This window comes from Durio zibethinus, chromosome 24 (genome assembly GCF_047325235.1).
Source record: "Durio zibethinus cultivar Kanyao isolate XHJ-2024 chromosome 24, ASM4732523v1, whole genome shotgun sequence".
NCBI lineage: Eukaryota > Viridiplantae > Streptophyta > Magnoliopsida > Malvales > Malvaceae > Durio > Durio zibethinus.
In genome coordinates this window covers 4,060,854-4,082,549 of record NC_143185.1, presented here as the reverse complement: position 1 = coordinate 4,082,549, position 21,696 = coordinate 4,060,854, and the positions used below count along the sequence as shown (strand labels likewise).

The 21,696-nt window shown below is 31.7% G+C and overlaps 2 protein-coding genes and 1 pseudogene across 7 annotated transcripts; all 3 read left to right on the top strand.

Moving 5' to 3' along the window:
- Positions 1-277: 277 nt before the first annotated feature.
- LOC111316731 (protein FAR1-RELATED SEQUENCE 5 pseudogene) lies at positions 278-4,187 on the top strand (annotated as a pseudogene). Of its 3 annotated transcripts, none has more exons than XR_016333191.1 (3): positions 278-458; positions 1,523-3,897; positions 3,993-4,187. The product of XR_016333191.1 is annotated as a protein FAR1-RELATED SEQUENCE 5 pseudogene, transcript variant X1 (transcript). The 3 variants fall into 3 exon arrangements; XR_016333192.1 differs by having other exon boundaries at positions 319-458; positions 3,974-4,187; XR_016333193.1 differs by lacking the exon at positions 3,993-4,187 and having other exon boundaries at positions 319-458; positions 1,523-3,898.
- Positions 4,188-5,532: 1,345 nt separating this feature from the next.
- On the top strand, positions 5,533-8,292 carry LOC111316732 (Tetratricopeptide repeat (TPR)-like superfamily protein). 2 transcript variants are annotated; one of them, XM_022918816.2, is made up of 2 exons: positions 5,533-7,615; positions 7,821-8,292. In XM_022918816.2, exons 1-2 carry the CDS (start codon positions 5,654-5,656, stop codon positions 7,833-7,835), a joined length of 1,977 nt encoding a protein of 658 aa, XP_022774551.2. In that variant the 5' UTR covers positions 5,533-5,653; the 3' UTR covers positions 7,836-8,292. The 2 variants fall into 2 exon arrangements, with proteins under 2 accessions (XP_022774551.2, XP_089609744.1); XM_089753618.1 differs by having other exon boundaries at positions 5,534-7,718.
- Positions 8,293-12,162: 3,870 nt separating this feature from the next.
- On the top strand, positions 12,163-18,282 carry LOC111316730 (putative galacturonosyltransferase 14). Of its 2 annotated transcripts, none has more exons than XM_022918812.2 (6): positions 12,163-12,849; positions 14,353-14,408; positions 14,526-14,681; positions 16,158-16,748; positions 16,944-17,156; positions 17,331-18,282. In XM_022918812.2, the coding sequence occupies exons 1-6, from the start codon at positions 12,639-12,641 to the stop codon at positions 17,613-17,615; spliced, it is 1,512 nt and encodes a 503-aa protein (XP_022774547.2). In that variant the 5' UTR covers positions 12,163-12,638; the 3' UTR covers positions 17,616-18,282. The 2 variants fall into 2 exon arrangements, with proteins under 2 accessions (XP_022774547.2, XP_022774546.2); XM_022918811.2 differs by having other exon boundaries at positions 12,167-12,849; positions 16,854-17,156.
- Positions 18,283-21,696: the final 3,414 nt, after the last annotated feature.

Below are 21,696 nucleotides of genomic sequence, written 5' to 3'. Positions count from 1 at the left end.
AAATTAAAAATTAAAAATATAATTTATTTTAAATATATTTATTATTCAATTAATTTAAAAAAATTAATTAAATTAATGAAATTTAATTCGATCAATTAATTTAAAAACTAACATATTCTATTTAATTGATAAAAATAAAATAATTTAATTTAATTTTAAATAATTTAATTAGAAATTAATTAAATTAACCAAACCATGCTCCTAAAATTTTGCATTATGCAATGCGATAATATTTACAATTTGATTTAAATGAAGTATTGAACTCTTCTTGCATAACAGTTACAACCTACAAAAGAAACATCAACACCGTTAGACGTTCAAAAGCACCGATCCAACGGCCAGTAATACACACACGAATTCATCTACGAAAGCAGCGAAAGCAGACGGTAATTTGCGTCCCCTCATTTCTTCCGGTCCGGGGCGGCATCCTCATCCCTCCTTAAGCCTTAAACAGAAAGGTATATCAAAATTTCCTTTTCCTTTTATTTTCTTTTATTTAATTACCCAAAATGAATTTCAAGTTCAAATTTAAAAAGAAAAAAAATCAGAAAATCCCAATTCAAGAAATAAGAAAAAACAAAAAAAGCCGATGGATATATGGTTTTTCATTGGTTTAGCTTTCTGGGTTTTTGTTAGTTTCTATTTTCATCCTTTAATTTTTATGGGTTTTTCTTTTCATAGTATTCAAAGCTTTGTTTTTTCTTTATTAATTGGCCCCAGAATGCGAGAATGTTGCTTTGTCATAGCTTTGTTTCTCTTTTGTACTTTGCTATGATAGTTTATAGAATTGACTTGATTTATATATATTTTTAAGAATGAAAATTGGTTATGTTTGGAGGGACATCTCAGGGTAGAATTTAAGATTTTCTTGCAAGCTTTAGGTTCAAATCAGATAATGAAAAATCCCATTGTCCAAGGAATAACCAGCTTGTTAGTACTTAGAAGTTTCAAGTTGAGAAGTACTACGATCAAATTTTGGGATGGGGAGAGTGGGGTTTATGAATTTTTTCTTCAAGGAGTTCATAGCCTAGGGAAAGGGATAGGGGCTGTAGGTATTGAGATTTGAATTTTAGATTTGTTGGATGTCATCTATTAATGATGATGGCTATATGAACTAACTAAATTAAGTCTCAAGTTCAGGTTTATGAATTTTAACTTGGAGTTTTGGGTTCAAATCAAATAATGAAAAATTCTATTGTCTAAGGAGTAACCAGCTGGTAGTACTTAGAAGTTTCAACTTCAAAGCATTAGGACCAAACCTCAGGATCAGGAGACTGGGATTTGTGGGATGAAAATAGAGCTTTATCTCACTTTGTGAAACTCAAGTCCGATGAATTTTCACATAATCAAACTTAAGGGGAAAAAAGAGAGGAAATTGTTAAGCTTGCAACTAGCAGGCCATGAAACAAACTTTGGTTATTGATTAATGGATTGAGTTATTGCATTATAAGTTCAAAAGCTTTTGTTTAACTTCATTTATGAACATGAGAATTAAAAGAGTAGCAAATGATTTATTTGACAGGATTGAGAAAATAATACGGAAGAGGAACCTTCTAGTGAAGGTAAAGAAATGGTGGACTCATATGTGGGTTTGGAAGATGAAGGTGATGGCTGTTGTGTGGTAGAAGATAATGAGAATCATATGGTTTCGGATGACCATGGAAAGGAGGACGAACAGTTGAACCTTGAGTTTTCTCAACACTCAGTTGGTGGTGTGTTAGAGCCTACATTAGGAATGGAGTTTACTTCTGAGGATGATGCTAGGAATTTTTACAATGCTTATGCTAAGCAGATGGGTTTTAGTATTCGTGTGAATTCCTATTATCGATCAAAGAAAGATAATTCGATTATATCTAGAGAATTTTGTTGTTCCAAAGAAGGGTTTCGCCGGGAGAAACGTTCTAGAAATGTGGATTCAGGAGATGACACAAAGAGGAGGCGTGCTAGGCCTATTACAAGAGAGGGTTGCAAGGCATTAATGACTGTCAGGAGACGGGATAATGGAAAGTGGTATGTGGCTAAGTTGGAGAAAAATCATAACCATGAGCTTGTGACTCCGGCAATGAGGCATTTCCTTCGGTCACGTAAGGAAGAGGATGATCCAAAGAAAAGTCCGAGTGACTCTATCAGTTTCTTGGGAGTGGGTGTGAATGCTTCTGTGAACATATTGACTGAAGAAGGTAACAGTTTTGGCAAATTGGGATTTGCTGCACAAAATAAAGTTAACTTTACTGGAAGAGGAAGGTTAAGCAATTTTGGGGTAGATGCACAAAGTTTGATTGGGTTCTTTAAGGTTATGCAAACTAGTGATCCTGCATTTTATTATGCTATTCAGGTTGATGAGGAAGATCGCCTCAGTAGTGTTTTTTGGGTTGACACAAGATCAAGAATTGCTTATAATTGTTTCTCTGATGTTGTATCTTTTGACACCACTTACCTAGTGAATCAATATAAAATGCCATTTGCACCTTTCATTGGAGTAAATCATCATAGGCAGTCAGTATTGTTTGGTTGTGCATTACTAGCAGATGAAACTGAATCTACATTCATTTGGGTTTTCACAACTTGGCTTGAGGCAATGTCCGGGCATCAGCCAGGTCTAATTGTAACTGATTATGATTCTGCCATTACTAGAGCAGTAGAAAGCGTTTTCCCACAGTCAAGCCATCGATATTGCAAGTGGCACATCCTGAGCAAAATGCCAAAGGAAGTAGGACATGTATACAGTTCACTCCCAAAGGCATTTCAAGTAGAGTTTGACAAATGCATTAACAAGAGTGAGACACCTGAAGAATTTGAATCTGCTTGGCAGTTGCTTCTTGATAAGTACAGTCTTAGAGGAAATGAATGGCTTCAATCCCTTTATATTGATCGCAAGTTATGGGTACCAACATATGTGAGGGACACATTCTTTGCTGGCTTGTATTCCACCTGGAGAAGCAAAAGTGTCAACTCACTATTTGATGGCTATGTAAATGCTGGGACTACGTTACAGGATTTTGCAGAGCAATACGAGCAGGCTCTGAATGATCGATATGAGAAGGAAGTGAGGGCAGAGTTTGAAACTTTTTACACTAAACCAGTTTTAAAGACACCACTTCCTATGGAAATACAAGCAGCACAAGTTTACAACAGAAAATTGTTCTCACTATTCCAGGATGAAATTTATGAATCTCTTGTGCTTGCTGTGAAATTAAGTCAAGAAGATGGATTATCAAAGACATATGAGGTAGCAAGATTTGACGAAGAACATAAAGTATACCTGGTAGGATTAAATATGGTTGAGCAGATAGCTAGTTGTAGTTGCAAGATGTTTGAGTTTGAAGGGATCCTCTGCAGACATGTGATTGCCGTGTTCAAAGCAACTAATATCTTCTTGCTTCCTCAACATTATATTTTAAAACGATGGACTAGAAATGCTAAGGATGAGGCCATGTTGGATGAAGTACCGTCTGTTGAGATGCATGGCAATCCCCAGAAGGGGAAGAACTCACAGTACAACCTTTTGTATCGAGAAGCTGTCAAATGTGCAGAAGAGGGGATGGCATCTGACCATAGCTTCAAGGTAGCAGTAAATGCCTTGAGGGAGGCTAGAATTAAAATTGTTAGTGCTAAGAAAAATGCCATAAATGCCCGGAAACTCGAGACTGTGGCCAGCACCAACTATGAGGACGAAAACACCACAGTTGCTAATCAGGTAGATGGTTCATTAGAATTAATGAATCTCGCAGACCACCAGCAAGCTAAAATGAGAGATTCCTTCGCAGAAAATAATATCGCCAAACAATCATCAGAATAGTCATCAACTAGAGTTAGTATATGAACTAATTGTAAGTGCCCGGACATGATAATCATTCTTGCTTGTGGTTGAAAGATGCAAGAGGAAGCCCTTCAAAGGTGAGATTAATATTTTCAACTATAATTTACACACGAGTTTATGCTGAACTTTAGTGAGTACTTTTAACATTTACAGGGTTGTTTTGCTTTTGTAGGAAAACAAATTTCAATTGTTTGCTCAGCAAAGCAGATCAATCTGCGTGGGATCTGATGTTCTTCTCAAGATAAAGGGTTTTTTTTTTTTCAATTGACAAAAAATGTGTTAACTTGTTTATTGTCTGTACTAAAGGTGAACGATATAGTTTATTTGTTTTCTTTCAGATCCTTTATAGTGAAGTTTGGTGGTTTTATTTTGCTGAGCATTGCTCTTTTGCTGTATGTTTGGATGGCCGGTGGCATGATTCTATGCTTAAAAATGCTTGCATTTTTTGTTTCTTTTTAGGCTTTTATGATATTGTCTCTCTCATTGTTCAAATCCTTAACAATTCAAGGTTGATTGTTGCCCTTGGGAAGATTGAGGTTCAAGGTTCGAATCCTAGCGGACATGGAACAATGCTTGTGAAGACATGAGACAATGAAAGAATAACAATTCAGTTTAGATAACAAAAATGACAATTCAGTTTAGATAACATGAGACACCCAATCAGGAGCAAGTTACAAAATATTAATCAGCCGTTCCAGTAGGAGAGAAATTTACTACAAACAAATCAGTAGGTAGCTGCAGGGGGCCTCAAGGACACCTCCATGGTGCACTTTCTCATCAATCTGAACTAACAATGAGAGTGGCAACATGGAAGAACCAATAAAGATCTATAATCCCTCATAATGGCGCTGTCTCTGGCTTTTGGAGAAACAGCTTCACGGTAAAAATGGGTTTTATATTGAGACTTGATTTGATAAATGCAAGATCTTTGAGCTGTGTCCAAGTGTTCTTGATCTATGAACGAGGAAGTCTGCGAAATGGGTTTGGATGACACGTGCAGCTGCGTCTTTAAGAGAACCTGAAGGGTAAGAACAAAAATTTGAAGTTCTGGAAAAGTGTTGGATGATGATTCAAGAGCACTGATGCGGCTGACAATTGAAGACAGGAGAAAGTTAGGCTCTTCTTGGTGGTGTTGCTTCTGATGAAAATGAAGTTTTTTACCCGCAAAGTTTTGATCTTGGAATGTTTTGAGAAAATGGGTTTGATTTTGATTTAGATAATGATTTTGTTGGGATTGTAGGGTTGGGTTTGGAGAAGGAGAGAAGCAAGGGCTAGCAGAAGATGGTCAGATTGCTGGGCGTGTGGAGGTGATGGTGGTTGGCAGCATTGGCTGCTAAAGCAGGTGGAGCAGTGGTGGTGATGGTGAGGGGCCATGACTTTTGCAGGGCTTTGAAAATGCAGTGGGACTTACCTGGAGGCCAGATCTATATCATTTATATATTATAATTAATCAATCGTAAAAAATAATGTAAAGGTCCACTGATTAAAAACATGAGTTTTAAAAAAAATATTTTTGATAGTCTAAGGTAATATTAAATAATATTGAATAATAATTGATTAATTGTATTATAATAATTATAAAATAAAATTATTTTTATTGGGTTCAACTCTCCCACTCTCATTCAACTTGTTTTTTTTTTTTTTTTTTTTTGCCAAAAGTCTCATACAACCTTTACTCTTTCATTTAATACTTTCAATATTATACCAATTCCCATTTTTTTTTATGGTTTGAAATTTTAATTGCTATAAATAGAAACATAAATTTCCCAAAGTAAAACATTATTTTTCAGACCAAAAAAAAAGGGCGTAGTACTTACAGAAAAACCAGACTTAATGAATGGCCAATTTCTGGTCTTGTCCAAGGGCAAACAATACACAGCCGCTAAATCCCTCACCAAAACCACCCAACTCCATGCCTTAGCCATAACCTCAGGCCTCCTCTGCCCCCATCTCCGCTCAGACCTTTCCGTTTACTACGCTAACTGCGGCCATATCGGAAATGCTCGCAAACTGTTCGATGAAATGCCTCAACCAACCTTGTTTTCATATAACATGATGTTGAAAATGTACACCAAAAATGGGTTTTATTTGGAAACACTAAATTTGTTTGTTGAGATGGTTAACTTGGGGAAATGCATGGCAGATAACTATACTTACCCTTTTGTTTTTAAGGCTATTGGGGAAGAAAAGCTGGTTGATTTTGGTGGGGTAGTTCATGGGAGAGTTTTGACGGGTGGTTTTGAAAGGGATAGTTTTGTGATGAATTCTTTGTTGACAATGTATATGAATTGTAGGAAGAAAGAGGAAGGAGGGAAAGTTTTTGATTCTATGTGGAAGCCTAATGTGGTTTCATGGAATTCAATGATTAGTGGGTACTTTAAAAATGGATGTGCCGAGGAAGCTTTGGGGATTTTTAATAAGATGGCGGATGATGAGGTGGAAATGGATTGTGCTACTGTGGTTTCGGTTCTGCCTGTTTGCGGATTTTTGAAGGAACTACAGGTGGGAAGAAGGGTTTATGAGTTGGTGAAAAAGAATGGTTGGGGGAAGGAAATAGTAGTGAGGAATGCACTGATAGATATGTTTGCAAAGTGTGGGAGTATGGAGGAAGCGATGTTGGTTTTTGATAGTATGGTTGAGAAGGATGTGGTGACTTGGACTTCTTTGATCAATGTGTATATTTTAAACGGTGACGTAAGAGCTGCATTGAGACTCTGCTTCTTGATGGTACTTGAAGGTGTGAGACCTAATTCAGTTACCCTAGCGTCTCTTCTTTCAGCTTGTGGTGAGTCGAAGAATTTAATGGATGGTAGGTGTTTGCATGGTTGGGCAATAAGACAAAAACTTGAGTCCGATGTTATGGTGGAGACATCATTGATCGATATGTATGCTAAATGCAATAATTTTGAACTTAGCTTCCAAGTTTTCAAGAGAACTTCAAAAAAGAAAACGGTTCCATGGAATGCGATTCTCGCTGGGTGCATTCATAATAGACTTGGAAATGAAGCAATAAAATTTTTTAAAGAAATGCTGATGGAAGGTGTGAAACCTGATGATGCTACCTTGAAGAGTTTTCTACCTGCATATGCCATCCATGCAGATTTACAGCAAGCAATGAACATGCATTCTTACCTGATAAAATCTGGATTATTGTCAAACAGTGAAATTGCTACTGCAGTGGTTGATATATATTCAAAATGCTGTAGTTTAGAATCTGCTCACAAGATCTTTAATGCGATACCCAACGAGAACAAGGACATTTATCTATGGAGTGTGATAATAGCTTGTTATGGAGCACATGGGCATGGCGAGATTGCTGTTTCACTTTTCAAAGAAATGGTTCGAGCTGGGGTAAAGCCTAATGAAGTTACTTTCACTTCTGTGCTGCATGCTTGCAGCCACTCTGGTTTGGTGGATGAAGGTTTGGATTTATTCAAATTCATGCTTAGAAACCACCAAATAAGCCCTCAAGTTGATCATTATACTTGCATTGTTGACCTTCTTGGTCGTTCTGGTAGGCCAGATGAAGCTTATGATATCATTAGAACAATGCCATTTGCACCTAGCCATGCTGTTTGGGGTGCATTGCTTGGTGCTTGTGTAATACATGAGAATGTTGAGTTGGGGGAGATTGCTGCAAAGTGGCTTTTTGAGCTGGAGCCAGAGAACACAGGAAATTATGTGTTGATGGCAAAAATTTATTCTGCAGTTGGAAGGTGGAAAGATGCGGAAAATATGAGACGTATAATAAATGAAATTGGATTGCAGAAAGCACCAGCTCACAGTTTGATTCAGGTCAGAAATATGTGAAATTTGTGTAAAGATCATTATTTTGAATGACTAAAATCCTCAGCTTGAAGTTAGACTCGTAAATTGGAAATTTACATCCTATGCTGAGGTCAGTGTTTAAATCATGCAACTAGGACATATCATATATGGAAGACTTGTTTAAATGGATTAGTGAGTATCAAGCCCGTGTTAATACTTTTGTATGGTGCAGGCATGTCAACTATAATCAAGACGACAATGGGAGAACCAAAGAAGGGCAGGTTTTTTTTCAGTCTAAGCCGAAGCTTTCTTTATTCTTAGAACAGGCTAAACCTCATCAGGAAAATCTAATAATGTTTATTCTTGGAGCCTCACTTGCAAGTTGCAAGCATGGATATTATTCTGGAATCTCAACATACCAGGTACGCCTTCCAATACCGGATATTCACATAAACAGTAGATTATATTCTTGCAGCAGAAAGGGAATCTTCCACTGAGCTTATGGGAGTGAGCTAAGTTAATTCTTTGAGTCAGTTGTGCATGACACATTGCAACATGAATATGTCAATGTACAGATGTAACCATTATTTTTCACAAAATATATCTCAACTTTATTACATGACTTCATAATATTTGTTTAGATTTGTTTCTGTTCCTTCCACCTATAACAATAATGAAACCTCTAAATTCTTTTCTGTAACTCAGCATCCTTGTGTTTTTTCAGTGTGATGAGATTGGAGGATCCTATGGATTTGAAATACAAGTCAAGTTTATCCTCATGGACTTAGTCTAACTTTTTATTTAATCACAATCCTCTAATGTTATGCATTTAATTGATTTAGATTCTTGCTGATCCTATGATTTGATCAATAACCTGCATAGATTATTTAGTTTTTAAATATTTTAAACCTCTAATGATCATTCAAAAAAAAAAAAACATGGAAATATCTGTGAAAACATTGCTACCTTGTGATGTAAATTGTGAAAAGAAAGTTTCAACAAATTGGTGAAAGAGTCGTTTTTTTCTGCATATGAGACCAAAGTTTCATCTTTCATCAGAAATGGGGAAAAATAGCCATATTTATCAATCATTGTCCCAAGTATTCCTCTGAATTAAAACCAAACATGGTGACAACTTAGAAAGGATTGGTTGCTCTCAAGAGTACCAACAAAGTTTCTCTTTTGTTTTTGTCTGTCCACTTTTGTATTTTTTTTCCCAAAAGAACACATCAATAATTAAAATTTAGCTGATTTCAACCTACTGTGAAATTCTTATATAACCTATAAAAAATTCACACACATTGACGAAGTAGGATCCGCAATGACGAAAGTGACGGATTCAGAAATTTTTTTTAGATGTTCACGTCAATAGATTTAATGATTTTACTGATAAAAAGTGTGTCTAAAATTTTTTCTGAGCTATTTAGGTAAAATTTTATTTTAAATTTTTTTATTTTTTTACTATTTGGGGGTGTTCAAGAAAAAATTTTGAAAACATTTAACAAAAATTTTCTTCAAATTTTATTATTTTTCATTTTTTGAGAGCATTTAGATGTTAATGGGTAAGGTATGCACAAATTAAAATAATTTTCATCCTATTAATTTTTATATTATACACGTTCTCGTACTCATATCTAATTGATATCTTAAATTTATCTTTATTTTTATTTATGTCAATATTTAATGGGTACGGAGATTCCCCATACCCATAGCTTTAAAAAAAATTAAAAATTAAAAATATTTTAATTTTATATATTTAGATAATTTTTATAAATATATATTAATATATTTTTAAAAAATATATATTAATTTTAATTAATCTAAAATAATAATTTATATTATTTAATAAAAAATATATATATTAAATATGTATAAATATATATATAAGGTATGAGTATAAGATGAATATTATATTATCCATCTCCACCTTCGTACCAAATAAAAATTTTAAATTATATTTATTTTCATCTTCATGTTCATAATGTAATATCTATGCTCATTTTCATTCAAGTAAAATATTAAAATTTTTTTATTAAATATGAATAAAATTAACATCTCTATCGTGAATACGTAAGTCAAGCTTTGCATCGGCTAATAATTCGAAAACAATCGACAATCGTTTAATAATGATATTACTTATATTATCATTACATATTCTGAAATTGGATTACAATTTTTTTTAATTTATAATAATATAAAAGAATTATAATAAGGTATGTCAAAATTAAATTTTTTTTTTATGATTTACATGTATTATTAAAATATTACTATACATTATATTGTTAGGAATTCAAGCTTGAGACAAAAATAAATAGATCAAGATTTTATTTAGATGAATGATGAAATTAGTTTCGTAAAATTAAAAATAACAATAAAAATTATGGTAATTATAATTAAAAAAAATTATTAAAAATTTTATATTAAATAAATTTTATTAAAATTTATTTGATGATTCGATAAATTTAATCATACCGTAATTATAGCGGAATCCAAATTAAGGCTAGGACAGTGAAGAGGCATTAGAATAAGGATGTGAATAATTTTTAACATACTTTTTTTAGCTTCTTTGTTCTTTCACATCTTGGCTTTTAGAATGATTCAACCACCCATATTCTCTCCAACTCACTGCTATTTCTCCTTATTAAGGTATTCTCCTTGATAAGCCCACTTAAAAAAGAGAAAAAAATAAATAAGAATATTATATTTTATGCAAATTAAAATCATCCCTTATGGTCTTGTCACAAATTCTGTTATAAAACAATCATATGTCAAAGGGGAATCAAGCCTAATTTAAGGGTTTTTCCCCATAAAAAATACTGTTTGGTGGAAAAGGATACCTTAACAACATAATTATTAAGAGTTTGATTATTCAATTTGCATAAAAGTCATCTAATTTTTCTTTTATACGTAAAAGATATATCGATTAATGTTATGAAAATTAAAATTCGAATCTCAATTTTATTATATGTTTTTTTAAATAATTACATAAATTTATTAAATTAAATTTCGAATTCAAAAATCATCGAACTTTAGAAAGATCTCAAATAATTAAGTATAATAATTAATTTTAAACCTAATTTTATTTATATGAGTTTTAGGTCAATGTCAAACTATGTACAAATTCAGCCTAAACCAATGTTTGGGAGTTTTTCAACATATGGAAAGTTGGTCAATAATGGGTTGGTTTTTTATTCATGTTAGCCAGCTTTGATCAAGATATTAAGAGTTAAATTTTCCATAAAATTACACTGCCATTGTTGTTAGGCATAATTATTTATCCACCAACCTTATTAATTCTCTTCAATTTTTTTTTTTAAAATAAGGAATGAAATTTACGAAACGAAAGATAATTTATCGCTTTTTTAATCTAAAATTATACTCAAATAAAATTTTAAATTTATGCATAATATTCTTTTTTTCTATTTTAATTAAAGAAAAAAGTGATCATCAAGGTGCTATTGGGTATAAATCATTGAGAAAGACATAGGGTTTATTCTTGTAGGATGGTACCCCAAGAATCAAAGATCCAATGAGATTAATATATACCCTAGGGCCAAAAAAAAAAAGTACTTAGGTGCCCTTATATAGCAATGGGATAGATTGTAATTACATATTTTCTATGTTTGAAATTTGGGTTTTATTTTTTTAAATAAAAAAAAATAAAGATTAAAGAAAATAAACAAAAACCCACTTTATGAATTGTTATGTAGATATATTAATAGAACTTTGTCAATGATAATACAACAAAAGGCCTGCCATAAATGAATAGGCAAAAACTTGTAAATTTTCCATTGACCAAAAGAACATTTAACATTTATAATTTATATGAGCTATAAAATATTATTTATAATTATTATTTGTACCAAAATTGGTGAAAGTCTACAACTTATTGCATAATATTCCCTTTTGTAGGTTGAATGTCACCCTCAAAAAAAAATGTCCTTTGTGTACAAACCATTTAACTAGGCAATCAAATTGAGTCATATTCATAATATAAGTTAAAAATGTCCAACGACATTGGCATTTTTTTATTTAAAAGAATTGGATTTAAAATTTTTTATTTGATATATATATATATAATTCAATAACATAATTTGCTCTTAAAAGACACTAATCACTTTAAAAGTATAAATTACTATATTTTTGAATTGGAATGAGATAAAAAAAATTTTAAAAAGCGTTTTTAAAAGTAAAATTAAGAAAATAATGTCCACATAAAGCAAATGCTTGCCCATAAACTTAGGAGGAGATATCTAAATTTAGCTCTAAATGGTCATTGCTTTACTTCATCTCTCTTTCAAAGGTCAAACTCTATCCCCCACATTTCTCTCTCTAAAGCCAACACGCTATTGACTCATCAAAATTCAAAGTTATCATTTTTCTTTGTTTATTTTAAAAATTATTCTGTTTCTCTCTCTCTCTCTTTTTTAAATTTTATTAAAGATTATATAATGAAATTTATTTATTTATTTATTTCTTAAAAAAGGAAATTAGATGAGTTGATTCACCAATGAGAAAGATCCATTAGTACCCAAAAGGAAAATTTCCATTTTTTAACATAAAAAAGAAAAAAGAAAAAATAGTTTCCCATTATTTTTTTTTCTTTATTCTTTGTTTCTTGATCCACGGGAGAGCAAAAAATAACAAAGCCAAAGCTTTAATAATAATAATTAAAAAAAAGAATCCAAACCCAGATTGCAAAAACCCCCAAGTTTGATTCTCTGATCCAAAAAATCCAAAAGAAAGGGAAAAAGAAACCCATTTGGGGGTGTTGAAAATCCAATGCAGTGGAGGTCTTTGTTAGAAAGAACAACAACAAAGGGGAGAGTTTTGAAGGAAACCCAGATAAAAAAATCTGAGCTTGAGTCAGGAAAAGAAGAGAAAAAGGGTTGGATCTGATGGTGGTTGGGGTGGGATTGGGTGTGGAGAGGAGCAGAGAGAGATATTGTGGAGGAGCAACAGCTGTTTTTGATAACATTAAGAAAGGTTGTGTCTTTTTGAAGAGAGTGGAGACGAGTTGTTCAGGTGTGGTGGGGCTGCATAGAAAAGGATGCAGCTTCACATCTCGCCTAGCATGAGAAGTATAACGATATCAAGCAACAATGGGTTTATTGACTTGATGAAGATCAAGGTGGCAGCTAGACATATTTCATATAGGACCCTTTTCCACACCATTCTCATCCTCGCTTTCTTGTTGCCTTTTGTCTTCATTCTTACTGCTCTTGTTACCCTTGAAGGTGTCAACAAGTGCTCCTCATTTGGTACCGTTCCTTTTAATTTCTATGATTTTTTTTCCTTTATTGGTTTCTAATAGATCTTGACTGGATTTGATTTGGGTTCTTTTTGTTATGTATTTGATGGGGCGTGAGGTGATTTGATGTGGGTTTTCTTTCGTTATTGTCCTCTGATGATGGTTTTATTAACTGTTAGGCTTTTCTTGGAATCTTAATTATGCCGCTTCTCACTTTGTTCATGTGTATTCGGTTATGCATTTGATTTTGGTTGATGTTATGATGCCCACATTTTCTGGATTCATGTCAATCTGATTTGGGGTGTGGATGGAGCTAATTGGATAATATGTGGGTCCTTTTATTATCTTTATCTAATCTTAGTTTAGTTCAGTTTTTTTTTTCTTTTTTGTTTCTTGGAATATTAGTTTATCCTGATTCTCATTGTGTTGATATGTTTATTTGGTCATACACTTGATTTTGGACGTATGGGCCGCTCTTGATTTCATTTCATTCTGTTGATATGATGATGATCCAATTTTTGGGAATCACTTGGATGTGATTTGGCGTGTGGATGGAGCTAATTCATTAACATTTTGGCTTGTTTTGGATCATGGATGGATTTGGATATGTGGGTTGTTATGTGGCATGATTGCCCTAAATCTCTATTTTGTAGTGTATGTTGATGGCAAATTTATATGCATTGGTGCTGAAAAGAAGTTATTTGTATTGTTATAAGATCCAAATATAATAAAAATGGATCTGTGAAAGGGCTTCTTTGACTTAAGCTTGCTGTTTGAATCTGAATCTTAGGTTAGTGTTGTTCATTTGTTAATTAATAAACGCTTTGGATATCAGATTAATAAACCAGATAGATTATGCTGAAAGTTCAAAGTTCAAAACCCATTTTATTGCTCCACAGTCTCAGTTCATACATATCTTAACAGTTTCTGATGTCTATATTTCAATTGGAGTAATCTTCCTGGTTTATGGATTTATGCATAGTCATTTTTTTTTTTAGCATTCTTATTTGTTGTTCTTTTTGTTTATCACCAAATGAATTCTTTTCCAGTTGATTTCCACAAATTAGCCTTAGTGAAATTCTAGGTTTTAAAAAATAGATATATTTATGTGGAATCGGTCAACTTGGGACCAGATCTTTCTATTTTTCAAAAGTTCATTTATGTATTTAGTGTCTAAATCGAGAACTTAGTGTCTAAATTTGAGAACTTACTTTCCTGATGGAAATACTATGGAAATTGATTAGAACTGGTTAAGCCAAAGTTTAAAATGATGTCCTCATTGGTGCCTGAAATTGATTGCTTATAATGTTACTTTTTAATCGTGTTCTTTGATGCTTCTGTTTATTTCATTTCAATGTTTATATCAATAAAATTTGACTACAATCATGTAAGAACTGGGAATGTTTTTCTTGTTGGGTTCCAAATTAACTAGCTAGATTACCATAGCCTTTTATATTTCAAAATGCTGACATTGTATCCCTGACTTTTCTTCTTCTTGTTCTACCATGCACAGATTGTTTAGGTCGGCGATTAGGACCGAGGCTTCTTGGGAGAGTTGATGATTCAGGAGTAAATATCCCATTCTCTCCATACAGAAACTGGTTTTTGGATATGTCTTGTGGTCAATAATTTATTTATGATTTTAACTTGACTTGTTCTTTTGTGGTGATGATGTTGCTGCAACAGAGACTAGTTAAGGACTTTTATAAGATCCTCAATCAAGTAAACAATGAGGAAATCCCAGATGGTCTAAAGCTTCCAGATTCATTTAGTCAACTTGTTTCTGAAATGAAGAACAACCAGTATGATGCAAAGACCTTTGCATTCATGTTAAGAGCAATGGTATGGTCATGTTACATAAATTATAGTTACTTTTAATTTACTTTAATTCTTATTTTATTTTTTTAACATGGTTGAGGGTTGTTAGAACTAAGGTTGATATATAATTCTTTTCATTGCATCAATTAATATATTAAGCACCTTGGGTTGATTGGAACATTTTCTTGTCACTATGTAAGACCTAAAAGTTCTTAGTTTAAATGCATTTTTTTTAGGCGGTTTTATGGACATTTGGCTGTTTATTAATGAGAGGAAGTGTGCATAAGCTGGATGGAAGACTAACCTAACGGTATCTTGTGTTTTGAATCTCTTCCCCTCGATTTTGGGCTTTAAAAACAAAACAGAACAACAGACAATATAGACAGAAAAATGGACTAAAGAAGATTAAGAACATCAGCTTCTTTATGGACATTTGGTCGATGTGTTATCTCTCCCTTCCTCATTCTTTTCACCTTGGCCCCTTTTCTCTCCATTTGTTCTTTTTCAAATATAAATCTGCAATTCTTCAGCCAAATAATTTAACAATTATATCTGTCATTCAACTAAGTTAGACTTTACCGAACCTTAATCCCAAGTCTTTTTAGGGAGAGATGAAGTCCCTTATTGAAGCCAAAAGAATCATGTAGTTATTTTAAATATAATCTTTTAATTTCTAATTAGGTTCAATATTCTTTTTTCAAATGTTATGATTCACGAGCATTGCTTAGTTCCTAAAAATTGCGGCCAAAAAGGAAAAAAAAAAATAAAAGGTTTGAAGTTGATGGGTGTCCATAGCATCTTTATAAGATTATTTTTGGTGGTGTTAATGAATTATGGGGAAGAAACTTAAAGAGTCTAGAGATTGGCAGCTTTGAACAAAAATGCGGAAAGCTGTAACCATTTCACCTCCATAGGATGCTTTTTTTCTGAAGTCTGAACTGATACTAGGTAATAACCTGATTCTTGGGCTTCCATGGATATATGAAGTGCAGTTTGGATTACTTTATAGGTACATGATCTGCCTGCTAGGGCTAAACCTGTTTGTGTTATGTAGATGAGCTAAAATTATAGTATCAGCAAATGCTATCATCTTGGTGTGATCTGGATAAATTTTAGTATCAGTGACATAAAAGCCTCATGTTGTGGCTTTAGGAAGGCTAAAGGCAAGCTCTATAAGATTTCAAGTTGTGGTGGGTTTTGACTTTTGACAGATCCAATATTTTTCAAAGAATTTACCATCAGGCTACAAAGTTTATGTTCTAAGGATAAATCTATTGATCTTCTTGCCTCTGTTGTTATTTTTGCTAGAAGGGTATCTTGACCTTAAGTTGTTGTTAAGGTATCTTTTTCATACTAGCTTTGGCTTACATTCTTCTTCAAGATGTAAGAAAGTGTTCAGAAATTCAAATATCTTTATATACATTCAGTATGGATTCTAATTTTTCTCATATTATTTAAGTTGGGTGAACTTCCTAATTAGTGTTTGTCTTTTCTGCACAGATGGAGAAACTTGAAAGAGAAATTAGGGAATCGAAATTTTCTGAGCTGATGAACAAACACTTTGCTGCAAGTTCGATTCCAAAAGGCATCCACTGTCTCTCTCTGCGTTTAACTGATGAATATTCTTCCAATGCTCATGCACGCAGACAACTGCCTTCTCCTGAGCTCCTCCCTGTGCTTTCTAACAACTCTTACCACCACTTTGTCCTGTCAACAGACAACATATTGGCTGCATCAGTAGTTGTTACTTCTGCTGTCCAGTCATCACTAGAACCTGAAAAGATTGTCTTCCATATCATCACAGACAAGAAAACTTATGCGGGTATGCATTCCTGGTTTGCGCTAAACCCTGTATCTCCTGCCATAGTTGAAGTGAAAGGTGTTCACCAGTTTGATTGGTTAACTAGAGAGAATGTTCCTGTGCTTGAAGCTGTAGAGAACCATAATGGCATCAGAAATTACTATCATGGCAATCATATTGCAGGAGCAAATCTCTCTGATACTACTCCTCGAACATTTGCTTCAAAATTGCAGGCTAGAAGTCCAAAGTACATATCCTTACTCAACCATCTTCGGATATATTTACCAGAGGTAATTAGATGTGGCTATAACAATTTCTTCTGAAATGGACAATTTCACTTATTCCTCATTGTCTTTCCTCCCAAAGTGTGTTTTTTGATTGTTTGTTTTGAACAGCTCTTTCCAGACCTCGACAAAGTGGTCTTTTTAGATGACGATGTTGTAATTCAGCATGATTTGTCTCCTCTTTGGGAGATTGATCTACAGGGAAAGGTTAATGGAGCTGTAGAAACTTGTAAAGGTGAAGATGAGTGGGTGATGTCAAAACATTTCAGAAACTACTTCAATTTTTCTCATCCCCTTATAGCTAAGCATTTGGATCCTGATGAATGTGCATGGGCTTATGGAATGAATATATTTGATCTCCGTGCATGGAGAAAAACAAATATAAGAGAAACATATCATTCCTGGCTGAAAGAGGTAACTTATCAGCTGCTAATTTTCCTGACTGTTCTGTAATTTTACCTTCTCTTTTCCTTTTGGATTTTACTCACAATGACTATCAGCTACAAATATAAGAGTTGATTATTTTCCTGACTGTTTCTGTAATTTTGAATATTCCTTTTACTCTGATTGTTTGTTTCTTTTTGGCAGAACCTGAAGTCAAACCTGACTATGTGGAAGCTTGGAACTCTACCACCAGCTTTGATTGCATTTAAAGGCCATGTTCATCCAATTGACCCATCATGGCATATGCTTGGCTTGGGCTATCAGAGTAAAACCAACATTGAGAATGTGAAAAGAGCTGCAGTTATTCATTACAATGGCCAGTCAAAACCATGGCTGCAGATTGGCTTTGATCATCTTCGGCCATTTTGGGCCAAGTATGTCAACTACTCCAATGATTTTGTTAGGAACTGCCACATTTTGGAATCGTAGTTACGCAGCTAGTGGACTTAGAAGGAAAGATAGACTTTAAGAGACACTAGCAAGTCAAGTGTCATAAGTTTTACCACAGCCTGAAAATTTTCTCGAGATCCTTTTGAGAAGGTGAGATGAAAATTGGCGAAGAGAGTGACAATTTGAGGACTGGATATACTTTCATCACTCGAAACATTTTGCTGGAAAGACCTGCATTACTAGCAATGGCATGGAATTCATTCTTTCAGTTTGTAAGATAGCAATCAATGTTTATTTTTTGGGGTGGGAAAAGGATGCTCATATTGGTCTTCCTGCAAGGGTTCTTGGCTTAATGCATATGTTGGAATAACGTGCAAAATACACAAGACTAGAAAATACTCCCACTGATGTCATTGGATTCATTGGTGTATAGGAAGAGGATGGCTTGGGCAGGTCATTTGGTGACAGGATCCCACTTCAGCCCAGGCCATTTTCTTCCCTTCCATTTTTTTGTTAGTTCCTCAATTCTTTTCCCCTTGTTTTGAAATGTTTTGTTGAATTTTAGGACTAGATCATGGAGATTGCTTGTGTTACAGCTCCCATGAATTGGGGACCTGTTCTTAGGTTATAAATTGGTATTTGTTATGTACGCTTCACTAGAAACATTTAAAAATTTGTGCAGAAAAATTCTTTTCCAATTTTTCCATCATATAATTGAGTTATCACCCTGTCTACAAGGCACTATGCTAGTGTTCCATCTCCCCCATGTCTCTGCAGCAGAGCTGCTCCTTTCTGTGTCATGTGTATCTCCAGGGAAATGTTATTGTCAGCCTCCAACAAAAAACCGTTTCTATTTAGTTTAGTGCATTAGAGAGAGAGAGGTGATAATAGTTCGGGTTGGTTTGAATTTGGGTTGAGTTTATATTTCATATTAATAATTTATATGTTTATTTAAGTTCGATTCGAGTTGAAATTTCGGATCTTAAAAATTTTTTGAGTTTGGTTCAAATTAAAAAAAATAAATTTTAAGTCCATCCATTAACTTAATTTATATAATAAAAAATTAAAAAATAATTAAATTAAGTTTAATTGAATTATATTTAATTCACATATATAAAAATTAAAAATTAAGTTTAATAAAATATATAATTTTTATTTTTAATATATAATTAAGTTTAATTTATATATAATTTATATATATAAATAAATAACTTATATACGTGAATTCAAGTTGGGCTTAATCTTTAAATTTTTTATTCCAAATGTGACTCAAAATTTAAACAGATCTAAAATTTATGCTCAAACTAGTTTAATAAAATTTAATTTTTTATCTAAATTCTCTCAAAATTTTAATGAATTTTCAGGTTTAGACAAATAATCTAACCCTTAAACTGATTTAACTCAAGATTTTATTATTCAAAATTTTTTCCACATATATCATTATTTTATTGACAAAGAATGAAAGAAATTTCTTTTTAAAGTGAAGTTTCAAAGTTAAATCTACTCCAAAGTTTAGCTTTTAAAAGAATAGAATTTGATCTCTTTGTTTCAATGGCTTTTGAACCTTACGCATTGAAATGCTTGTAAAAAAGCAAGATGTCAGTTGTGATCTTTATCTAATGTGCAAACAGAATCGTTTTCCCCTTTTTTTTTTTTTTTTTGTTTGTCTTTAATGATTCTAATAAGCAAGAAATTGTTGTTTAAACATATATGCTCAATGAAAAGATTCTGATTTGTGGAATTTGTTAAACTGATTTTTACAAGAAAGCCAAGTTAGAATAATTGTTTTTTCTTATCAGCAGTTCAACAAACCAAATTTGTGTGATCGAGATTTTGACTTATTGATGAAGAAAAGTTCTTAAAATTTCAGCTTTATCATCTTACATAAGTTTAATCTAATCTTATATTTGTTATACTCTGCCACATTATCAAGCTCAAGTAAGATAATTTAATTTATATCCGATAAATTTTGATTCGATCAAATTTTTTATAATTGATTTTTTTTTAAAAAAATTCAACCTTTTGATTGGGTTAAGTCAAATTAGATAATAATAAAAAAAAATTGAGATCGGATTGTGATTGAGTTTTAAGTAAACCTAATCCGACTCAATATATAAAAAAATATTTTTAATTAATTATTTAATTATATATATTTAATTTTATATTTATATTAAAAAATAATATTTTATATTTTAAAAAATAATATTTTATTAATTTTAGATCAAATCAAATTAAATTTTGATATTAAAAAAAAATTATCAATCAAATTCGAATATTATTCATATAAAATTGCATCAAATTTAAAACGAGTAAAAATTTGTTCTAACCCATCCTATTGCTACCCCTAATCAAGCCATCCCATTTCAATTTATGCATGTCTTCAAGATAAATAATCAACTAACAGGTAATCATTTTAGCATCTACGAGGAATAAAAGGAACGATTACGGCATATATGTGATTCTTTTTATTATTTTTTAATAAAAATATAATCTATTGAATTTGAATTGATATAGTATTAAATTTGAGTTTAAATTTAATTTAAAATTCGAGATTCAAAATTTAACTCAAATTAGATCGAGTTTTATTTTTTTAATTTGATTTTGATGTAAAATAAAAATAAAATTACTCTAATTTGTTTAATTAAACTTAATTAATATATAAAAATAAATTCGATTTTTATATTCAATAAAAATTAAATTATTTACATTTAAACACGAATTGAAGTTTGATATATTTTATTAATTAAAATAATTAAAATATAAAAATTTAATTAAATTTATAAATTAATCGAATAAAATTTAAAAATATTCGAATTCAACTCTATCAATAAATCGAGTTATTCAAATTTAAACTCGATTTAATAATAATCGAATCAAATTTAAATTTTATTTAAATTAATTTTAAATAATTTATAAATATTAATATATCATTTACTCTTTTATTCTCTCCTATTTACTATTTTTCTTTCTCCCTTTCTTGTTTCATTCTTTATTTTTTTTCTTAAATATTTTATTAATTTAAATGTCAGAGCATCTGAAAGCCTCACTAAATCAGCCTTCAAGATGTTCAGCCCTCATTTTATCCAAAATTACATCGATAATATTAAACCAATTTTTAATTTTTTTTATACATATAATTTTATAAAACAAGTCAAATTTAGAAAATTAGGATCTTTTAAGGTGAAAGTTGTTTTGGTGACATCCAAATCATCTTAATTTCCCCACTTTCCCTCCCTGTCAAATTGGATTCTCTTTGGCATTTTTTATTAATACAAATCATCATCTTTACCATAATTTAACCAAATGACTAAGACTTGATTAGCCTCTTCTGATTGATTATTATTTCAAAGAGCCTTACATAGAAGAATCTGGAAAGGTCTCGGACATGTCAAACCAAACTAAAGCAGACATGAAAATCTTTTGTCGTCAATTTAAACAATAAAAAAAAATAAAATTTTGCTTACGATTATACGTAATCGTAATAAAGTTTTTTTAAAACATTCGTTATGAAAATCTAAAAAAATTTCGGTCTTAGTTAAAATTTGATCAATGATTTTGATGTTTGGACTTTTTTGCAAAAAAAAAAAAAAGGGGGTGGCCAATTAAAAATAATTAAAAAAATCGAGTTTGACAAATTCCAAAATATACTGCGGATTGTACCATCATTTGTGATTGATGAACCCTAATCGTCTACTTACACTCTTCAAACATATTTTTTTATAGTTGAGATATTAAAAATTAAATTTTAATTCTTAAAATAAAGACTTTAATATTTTATGATTTTTATCAAATCACATGAGAATTGATTTTTTTAAAAATATTTTAGGTCAAATATTTATTATTTTTATCACTTTTTAAAAAGTTATTTAATATTTAAAAAAATGGTTATTTAATAAGTTGTGCTCCAAACTTTGATAATATATATTTTTTATTTGAGATTTTCAATACCTAATAATTATTTTGAGTTTCCATTAATTTAAAATCAAATCAAATTAAATTTTATAAAAAAATAAATTTTTTTAATACTTATATTTTTTATTTATAAAATATAAAATCGAAACCTTATTTAAAAAAAAATCAAACCCCTTTAACCACTCAAATCAATAGACGCCAATAGTTT